Source organism: Ictalurus furcatus, chromosome 17, assembly GCF_023375685.1.
Source record: "Ictalurus furcatus strain D&B chromosome 17, Billie_1.0, whole genome shotgun sequence".
Taxonomy (NCBI): Eukaryota; Metazoa; Chordata; class Actinopteri; order Siluriformes; family Ictaluridae; genus Ictalurus; species Ictalurus furcatus.
The window spans coordinates 20,367,575-20,377,574 of NC_071271.1; the positions used below are offsets into that span (position 1 = coordinate 20,367,575).

General features: G+C 44.0%; 1 protein-coding gene across 1 annotated transcript in view; it reads right to left on the reverse strand.

The window, feature by feature from the left end:
• kirrel3l (kirre like nephrin family adhesion molecule 3, like) overlaps positions 1-10,000 on the reverse strand; it is a 49,461-nt gene that overhangs the window by 5,471 nt on the left and 33,990 nt on the right. The window contains exons 5-11 of the mRNA XM_053646849.1: positions 8,684-8,834; positions 8,465-8,570; positions 7,912-8,060; positions 7,365-7,492; positions 5,243-5,369; positions 3,918-4,018; positions 2,777-2,975 (exon numbers count right to left, since the gene is read on the reverse strand). Of these exons, the coding sequence (XP_053502824.1) occupies positions 2,777-2,975; positions 3,918-4,018; positions 5,243-5,369; positions 7,365-7,492; positions 7,912-8,060; positions 8,465-8,570; positions 8,684-8,834 (961 nt within the window). The remainder of the gene's footprint in view (positions 1-2,776; positions 2,976-3,917; positions 4,019-5,242; positions 5,370-7,364; positions 7,493-7,911; positions 8,061-8,464; positions 8,571-8,683; positions 8,835-10,000) is intronic.

Below are 10,000 nucleotides of genomic sequence, written 5' to 3' on the forward strand. Positions count from 1 at the left end.
ACCTCGTTTCCACTGTCTTCGACGACTGACTACTATACGCTCAGCCTTATTTAAACAAACTGAGGCCCCCGGTGCAGGAGGAGCGACGAGCCGAGGCCCAGCCGAGAGGTACGCAGGGACACCCAGCAGCTCCTGAATCAAATTAATCTAGGCTCCAAATCTATAGCTGTGTTATGGGGCAGATGTATTCATTAAGCACTCCATCTCCTGATTAAATGATATTGATTTGCCGGAGTATAATTAAGATAAGCGAACTACTGGAGGGGTTTTTTTTTTTATCTGTTGGTGTGGAGCTGACTCTGGAGAAGGGCCTGTCACGAATCAGCCAGGATAAAAGGCAGAGAAAAAGGAGCTTCATGCAGCTGGACGTAATAAATGAAACCATTACATTATCCCAATACACTTTGTGTAGCCATTTGAGCACAAATTTTGGCTCTTCTTTCTGTACTGTACTAAATGTCAGAATAATATGCCAGCAGTGGTGTATGATTTTATATGAGGCCAAATCATACCCACACACACCCACACACACACCCCCACACACATTTGTCTTACTGTAATTGTGAGGACCTTCTTCTGACATCAGTATTAACACACTTAACCTCTGGAACTAAAAGGAAACCTTTTGTCTCTTTTAGTTTTTGAAATAAAAGCTGCAGTGTTTGTATAAATAAATAAATAAATAAATAAATACATCATTTTTGTGGAATGTCGTATTTAAAACCGTATTTCTCCATTAATGTCCGTCCCCCCCCCCCCCCCCAGTCAAAAATATCGTTACTAAGCTATTCATTGGTCTCACTGGTTGTTCAAGTGCTTTCACTTTATTTTATATTCATCCCTAGTCATTGTAATGGTATTATCACTATTGTAATGATATCCTATACACTATCATCTCTGGGAGTTTTGACTCTCCACTGCTCTTTAGCGCTCTAATCTACATCTGGATTTCTGTGAAACTACTTCGTGACCGTGTCAGTTGTTTTTAAAAAAAAACAACAAAAACAAAACGCTATACAAATCTTCCTTTTCTGTTCAAGCTGCAATCTGAAAGCAACCTCCACAGCGGCCATGTTCACATTCGGAGCTGTCTTTCTCCTACAGTATTCATGTCTCTGATGAACGTGATCAGTATGCGTCCCAATCATTCCAAGGTCTTTAGACCAAATGCGTTTAACAAAACTCAGCCTCTGGTTAAAAGCCTATGTTAAAGATCTTTGCATCATTTTATCCTTTTTCATCATCTCTGCTCTCTTCTAGCCCAAGATCAAACAAAATCCTGTCTCGAGTACTAAACACTACGCTATGTCAGAATATTACCAACCTAAGGTTTCGGAGTTTCTTTTCTTCTTCATATCTTAGCTGCCATTCAGTTTCTTAACTCGTTTTATTACGAACGTGCAAAGCTGAACTTTAAGTTGAAAAGAAAAGTCTCAAAAGAAAAACGTTCCCTCTTTCCATCCTCATCTCTTTCCTGTTTTACCACGACGTACGATATTTCCGAAAGCTTAAGAACATACTAGAACGGTTTAGTATACATCTTCGCTCTTATAATTAGTCAAGTATTTATGAATATGTATGAGTATGCAAATTAGATATTTCAAAAAGAGGCCCCTATCCTCCTGTGGCCACAACTGCACCCCTTTCCTCACACCACCCTGATTATACAAAGCTCTAATTTAGTTGAAATGCATTGTCCTTCCCATTTAACACAAACAAATATAGTGAAACCTTGATCAAAAACATACAGCTGTCAGAATATAACCACTTATGCATTCAGAGATTCTTTGCTTCTCCGTACTTCCAGTTTCTCACATGCTTTTATTACAAACGGGCAAAGCTACGCTTCAGTTTCAAAGCAAGTCTTAAACCTTTCCATGTATTCCATCCTTATTTCATTTATCATTTAACAAAACAGAAAGTGAAACAAAGATGAAAAAGGGCCCGTATTGAAGGAACCCAGAACATGTTTTAATAAGCCTTGTAATATTTTTTGAATATACAAAAAAAAAAATTTAAAAAAAAATACTTACAATGGTTTAGGAGCATCTCTACATCTTCACTCTTATAATTAATTCAAGGATTTTATGAATATGCATGAGTATTCAAATTTAACAAAAAGGCCCCATGCCCTCCTGCGGCCCCAGCCAACCGCATCCCCTCCTCCCACTCTGATTAAACGATCCTTAGTGTAAAAACCTGTCCCTTTCTCTTTAAGCCAAAGATCAAACTAAATCCAATCTTGAGTACGAAACAGTATGTCAGAACCTTACCACCTGCAGTTTCAGGGTTTCTTTGCTTCTCCTTATCTTAGTTGCCTTCTACTTTCTTACATCGTTTTATTACAAATGTGCAATGCTGAGCTTCAGTTTAAAAGCATGTCTTAAAGCTTGCCGTCTTTTTCATCCTCGTTTCTTTCCCCTTTTTAGCAGAACAGAACGTGAAATAAAGATCAAAAAGGCCTGTTTTAAAGTAACCCCGAACATGTTTTAAATCTCAATGAGTCATTTAGTACTTTTGAGCACTACTGGGAAATGGTTTAGGACCATCTCTATATATTCACTGTTCTAATTAAAGCCAGGATTTATGAATATGCATGAGTATGCAAATGCTGTGTTTTTGCAATCCCGACCACACCCCCCCTCACACCACCCTCCGTTTATTACTTTTCCCTATTTAGCACGGGAAAAAGAAGAAGAAAAAGTGAAACCCTGATTAAAAGCTTGACGTAGAGTCCGTCGTCATTCTGTTCTCCTCTCACTGTTCCTTCCCTCACCTTGTTCTTTGAGCGTGACGAGCACCGTGCCCGTTCCGAAGCGGTTCCACGCCGTGCAGTTGTATCTCAGCTGGAAATCTTGAGCCAGCGTCTCGGACAGGACGAGGGAGGACAGGACGCCGCGGTCGCTGTTCACCGTCTGTACTGAGAAACGGCCCGAGGAACCAGAGGACAAGCTCACGTCCCCGAACGTCCACACCTGAGGACAGATGGCACATAGAGTCAGACTTACCATTTAGTACATGAACATTAAAATCAAGGTTAATGAGTTAATTAGGTAGAGTTATAGCTTGTGCTTATTATTCACTCCGCTTTGGGCTAAGTATCTAACACTCATACTAATGGACTTTACCATTGTTTAAAGCTCTGCAACATTGTCCGTTTTTATAGATAACCGTGTCATACAATGTCAAAAACCGCACAAGCAAGTCTGTTCGAGTTACTGAACTACCTGACATTTTGAGGTGAGTGTGTGATGATTTCTTTTTATTTATTTATTTATTTATTTATTTATTTTAAGTCAGACTTGTCTTGTCTGAACGATTGCATTCGAGGCAAAGGGGAAATTGTGTAAATGAGGGTTTTATTTATTTATTATTTTTTTTTGCCAAAGAGACAGGAAGATCTTTTTCAGGAGAGAAGATTCTCTTTGTTCTTGTTATTGTTCCTTTCCGTGCTGTGAATCTGTTTACACATTCATCGTTCATCCTCTTTCTGCTCATGTTTCCTCTCTCTCTCTTTCTCTTTCTCTATCTCGCTCCACCACAGACTCTAATTATCCTGCAATGGCAGGAGGTGAACTACAGAAGTGACCTCCTCATCCGGCAGCATCCAACTGAGCTGCATGTGTGTGAGGGTGAGGGTGTGGGTGTGGGTGTGTGTGAGTGTGAGTGTGGGTAATGCACAAAACAGAATCAGACAGCGAGAGAGAAAGAACACAGAAGAGTTTCAGTTTAGATCTTGCTGGGAGGTTGAATCCTGCCACGTGATATACACATGGGCACACACACCTCACGCATACGCTCACACATACAGGAAGACATGGAGGAAAAGCTTGTCAAGACTGTGTGAGTGTAAGATCCCTAACAAGCACACACACACACACACACACACAAACACACACACTGGGAGGAGAACTCACTATTTTGTCAGGAGGAGGGCTGCTGCCCACCAGACACTCCAGCTTTCCTTTGGCATGTTTGACAGCCTGCTGTGTAGCCTCAGCCGTGATGATCGGTGGACCTGCAGAGATGGAGAGATAGAGAGTGGGAGAGATGATGAGAGAGAGTAGGCAAAAGTTTGTACGAGTGTGAGAGATAACCGACAACCACAGAAAAGGTGTCTGTGTGTACATGTATGAAAACATGAGCAGCTCTGAACGAACGTGCTTTAAGTCTCCGGATCAAAAAATGGGCGTGTCTTTGAGCCAGTGGGTGTGTCCGAAACAGAACGCACTGTCGGCGCTGTCTCATAAGATCAGTGTTTTAGCTACGACGTGTATGGTTTATGAAGCGGGAATACATCGTTGCCAAAGATCTCTACAGTCTACTCAAGAATTATTGGCACCCTTCATGAAAAGTGAGCAAAAATGACTAATGCATGTAAGGATATTTTGAGATGGAGATGGCAGCCTGGATTTGGATTTAAATATCCCGGTGCTTCGGATAATTCCTGCCGGCAATTTTCATAAACGCCCCTTGATTACCAGCCACAAGTCAAAGCCTCAATAGTTTATACGTGGTGAGTTGGAAATTTCCAAGTAGGCCGTTCTGCTTTTTTTTCCACAGGAAAAATTCTGATTTTGGTTTCATCCGACCAATTTTTTTTTTTTTACTGTTCTATTTACAAATGTCAAATAGCTGTTGCAGAGGTGCCAACATTGCTAACAAGAAAATCCTAGCAGATAGAGGATAGAGTGGGGGGAAAAAACTGAATTTTACCACAAAAACCCTGTTATGGTTTATCCCTGTAACAGCGTATATGATAAACAGCCCACTGTACAGCTTTGCCCTTTTGCTTTCTATCTGTAGTTTCCAGGTGGCTTGAATATCACCATAGCAACCGGTCAAAAACTGTAAATGCTACATCTAAGCTGTAGATACTGTTTTGGCACCTCTGCTATCTCATAGTTGATCTGTAAGTTTATCTGTTAGGACTTCTAAGAAAGGGAGTTTGAATCCAAGTATCAGCCTCTTGTTTTCTGTTTACTCAGAAGAACGTGTGTGTGTGTGTGTGTGTGTGTGTGTGTGTGGGAGGGAGTGAAAAGGGAGCTGGAAGGAGGCAGAATTGTGTGTCTGAGGAGGCAGATGTTAAATAATGAGTTTGAAAGAGTTTAACAGTCTGAAATAGCCGGTACAGAAAATAACCGTTTCTGATGTCCTCATTGATTTGTGCTCTGGAAATAGCTTTAATGGGTGGTTTGAGAGCTGATGGATGGACAGAGGGAGGAGGAGAGTGAGCCTTTACCATTTACAGTGAGCGTGACGTCTCTTTCTGACACGCCGATCCTCGGTACGATGGCTTTACAGGTGTACGTCCCGGCATCTTCTTGAGTCACGGCCTTTAGGTGGAGTGTGTTGCTGTTGCTGAGCACCTGCGATTCAGAAAGGGCCGCCATTAGCACTGCTATGAGAATAGGTTACAGAGCTATTGTGCATTATTACTGCTAGGTTTGAAGCTGTTTTCATGGGATATGGCCTGCTTCTTTGGGAAAGACAGGAAAGGAGCCGTGCCAATTTCATGTGGACTGACAGGCACAGAGGCCACACCTACATCATGTAGACTGACAGGCAGAGAGGCCACACCTACTTAATTTAGACTGACAGGCACAGAGGCCACGCCCACTTCATTGCTACACCTACTTCATGTGAACTGACAGGCATAGATGCCACACCTACTTCATGTGAACTGACAGGCATATATGCCACGCCCACTTCATTGCCACACCTACTTCATGTGAACTGACAGGCATAGATGCCACACCTACTTCATGTGAACTGACAGGCATAGATGCCACACCTACTTCATGTGAACTGACAGGCATAGATGCCACACCTACTTCATGTGAACTGACAGGCATAGATTCTCCACCTCCTGCACTACCACGCCTACTTCATGTGGACTGACAAGCACAGAGGCCACGCCTACTTCATGAGGACTGACAGGTACAGATGCCACGTCTACTTCGTGAGGACTGACAGGCACAGATGCCACGCCTACATCATGTAGACTGACCGGCATGGAGGCCAAGCCTACTTAATTTATACTGATAGGCACAGAGGCCACGCCCACTTCACTGCCACACCTACTTCATGTGAACTGACAGGCACAGATGCCACACCTACTTCATTTAGACTGACAGTCGCTCAGCCACATCTCCAGGGAACATTTTTATTCAGCTAAATCTGGGCCAAATCTACAGCTATGAATCTAAAATGAGGCTATTGTCTAATATTGCTATAATTATCTACATGCAAAATTCCTCCATTTGGACACTCGTTGCATGAACATTTTTATCCCAACATCATTATTTCCATCGGATGTGCACAATCCAATTCAGAAAACAAATAGCCTGCTGTTTATTTCAGTCAGCAACGCAGCCCTGCGAGGCAATCGTCGCCATAATCGTCTCCTCACTCTGGAGCTGCTAATACCGAGGGGAGAGCTGCGACTGGAGCTGTAATTTCGCCTGCCGCCGTCTTAATTACAGTCTAAAGCATGCCGGCCTCAGTCCTTAGAGCCAGCACATTTCTAATTAAACCTAGCTGCATTTTTCCAGAGTGGGCTTGGCTGCTAGCAGGCGCCCTCTCTCACTAGGCATTCTGGCCTCCGGTGTGTGAGCATCGCGCGCCATGGTACCTCGTTAAAACCCATCAGTCGTTAACCCCCTCCCCCAGCTCTCATCCCTGCCCAACCCCGCTGCACTCAGATTAATCCGTTTAGAACTCCCCTTGATTTTTCACTCGCAGACACTCATCGAATTAGCCAATTAATCCGGATCTAGTGGCGATGAACCAAACACACCCGAGGATGAGCTGATCCCTGCACTTGTACGGGACAGACAGATGGAGGAGGTGTAGCACCGAAATTAGCCGAGCGCTACACTGCAGCCTCTTTGCCCCCACCCCACCTCCCTTTTCGCTTTTGTTCCTTGGTTGCTTTCTCGAGCTCTTTGCAAAATCTTATTAGCCAGCATAAGAGTTGTTCCCGGGAGATATTTGGCTGATGTGTGATGCACAGGCTCTACACCGGGCTCAAAATACCAGAGCTGGCTGACGATAAGCGCGCTCGCTTCTAAAGACATCACACTCGTGTGCAAGGATAATGCCCAAGATAGCAGCGATTTGCTACACGCACGCTTATGAAACTCATCACCCCATTCTGAAGGGGATCAGCTGCCATTAGCTTAGTGTTATCTTCTTAGGCTTCGCATCACGAATCGATACAGACTGTCATCACAACCCTGTTATTAGTCATAAAACAGATGTGCGTCGTTTCAGCGTTAAAAGACGATCGAAAAGCGGGTCCTGGATCCTGAGGACAGAATTAGGATGAAATAAGCAAAGCAATACAAGAATAGTGGTATTACCACGCTCGAGCCCTGTTTGGTCCACGCCAGAGTAAGTGGAGGGTTGCCAGTCCAGGCGCAAGTGAACGCCGCGTCCATGCCTGTGTCCACCGTCTGCGGTTTAGGCTCCGATAACAGCCTGGGACCGACTACAGAGAGAACAAGACAGAGTTCCGTTTTTAAAATAAAATACACACACGCATACAATTACAGCATAAAGCACGTTGCCCTATTGACGCCTCCTGAGAACGCAGCTTTTGATGCAATCTGCCTGAAAGCACATTTGCAGTTAGTGATGCCTGTGCGTCTTTAAAGCCAAAGTGTGTTATATTCTAGCTTCACTGCACATACATCAAGTCATCACTGGTGCCAATAGCTACGGAATTTAACTTTCAAATCAAGAGCAATCACGAGGATAACTGGAGAGGATCTCGAGTACAAGCAGCCAGCTATTTGAAACAGCCTTATGAAAGGAATATCTGATTCCGGAAAATGACATTTGCACAAAGTTTTCGCGTTAGCCAAGACATGTTTAGTGTCACAAGACGTTTGCTGTGCATGCACGTACACTGCACATCCACCAGTGTGCTGACGTTCGTGCTTCCCACAGAGTTGAACACCTCGCAGGACACGGGGTCGGTGAAATACGAGTAGTCCACCGTCACCTCCAGACTGTCCCCTTTGGCCTCGGGGATGGGGACGCCACCTTTAGACCACCTATTGGAGCAGACACAGAGGATATATTATCCTTAAAGAAGATGGTAAAGATGAGACTGGAACTGTTTTATTCAATCGGTATGTTTCTTTTCTGATTTCTGAAATCGACAAGGTCCTAATAGAGCAAACCGATAGTCGACCATTTTAGTTTGACCTTCAGTGGTTAACAAGGCATATTGACACTAATCCAAATCCTCTATGTGATTTTATTCCAGTCCTGCTCTGATATGACACTAATCTGGGATTATGAACCGTGTGTGTGTGTCTGTTAATGTGTGTGTGTGTGTGTGTGTGTGTGTGTGTGTGTGTGTGTGTATATATATATATATATATATATATATATATATATATATATATATATATATATATATATATATATATATATATATATATATATTTTATACCTGTAGCCGATGATCTCCGGGCTGGCGGAGGCTGAGCAGATGAATAGCACTTTGGCTCCTTCCATTACAGTCTGAGGCTGGACGGACAGAGTGACAGAAGGGGGATCTACAACACAACAGCTCTGTGTTACATATGATCTCAAATGCAATGCACGACACTCTTTTTTTTTTTTGTGGTTTTCCCCTCCAAATTTCTCGAACATTCAACAGCGCACTTACGTTGAACGTTAATGGTAATGGAAGTCTGGCGTCCACCCGGGGCGGCTGGGTTTAGGACCCTGCAGGTGTAGGTCCGTCCCGAATCACGGTCATCAGGCACAAGAGGTAACAGGCTGACCGCCGTCTCCCTCTTCCCGTCCTCCATCAGAGTCTAAAGGAAAACCAGTACAGAACTAAGCAAACTCCATGATTTCCTCTATGCCTGTCAGTTCCACTAGAGGAGGCGTGGCCTCTGTCAGACAGTTGCATAATTGAGGCGTGGTCTTTGCCTATGTGTCTTAGTAAACCTGGGACTTTACACCTGTAAATTGCATAATATTGAATCATTGGCTGCTGTGAGTGTATTCTGTGTACACTCTATATATACCGGATTGCCGAGCCTGTATAGGACGAAGAGAGATACACACCCCACTGTCTATACATCACTCTTCAAGTGTGGTGGATTCAAAGATCCAATAACCCCATTTATCCTATCCTTCCCAAATCTCATCTATAATGCCATCTCCGTGAAGCTGTGCGTATCCGCTGCAGTGTTGAGGATTAGAGCTGGCTTTCCCTCAGCGTGGCAGGTGAGCGTGTGTGTTTAATGATGCCATTTTGCTGCGTGCACATTTTTCCCGGCGAGCCCTCGATCAGCTCTTCCTGCTTCTCATCATCTCTTAAATCTGCTTATTGCGCTTGGCCCGATCGATTCGGCTAAGTGGGGAGAGGAGCGTGAGTTTTGGCAGGGGGCAGCTTTCTGGGTGCGGTGTTAAGACAGTGCAGGGGGATTCTGGGAAATCAGGAGGAGGGGGTGTGGGGGCATTATGGGAAGCTGAGGGGCGGCAAATCGATGCATGAGCCCACTCTCTGGCAGACACACCTCCGGCTCACTTAGAACATTTTTACACTAGATTGAATCGCAATGCTGCTTGTCAACACCCTTTCACTTCAACTCCATCCCCCCCTTTTTTTTTCTTCTTCTTCTTTTTAACAGTCCCAGTGCGTTTTACCTCCCTCTCATCCCGCTTACTCTTCTACTCCTTCACTTTTTTGTTCTTCTTTGTCTTTGTTTGTCTCCCAGTCCCTCTTTGTTTTCCTCTCGTCACTCATCCCTCACTCTGCAGCACTCTTAACCAGGCATCTTTTGCCTTCTTTCACCTTCTATCTCTTCTCCTGGTTTTGCATCTGTATCTTTGTATCTTTTTTTTTCTCTCTCTCTCTCTCTCTCTTTTTCTCCTCCGCTTCCCTGCGGCTCCCGCCCTCTTAAGCATGCAGTTTAGTGTCGTTTAGCGTGGTCATAGAGCATGACAAATGTGACACTTTCATGCCCGTTCA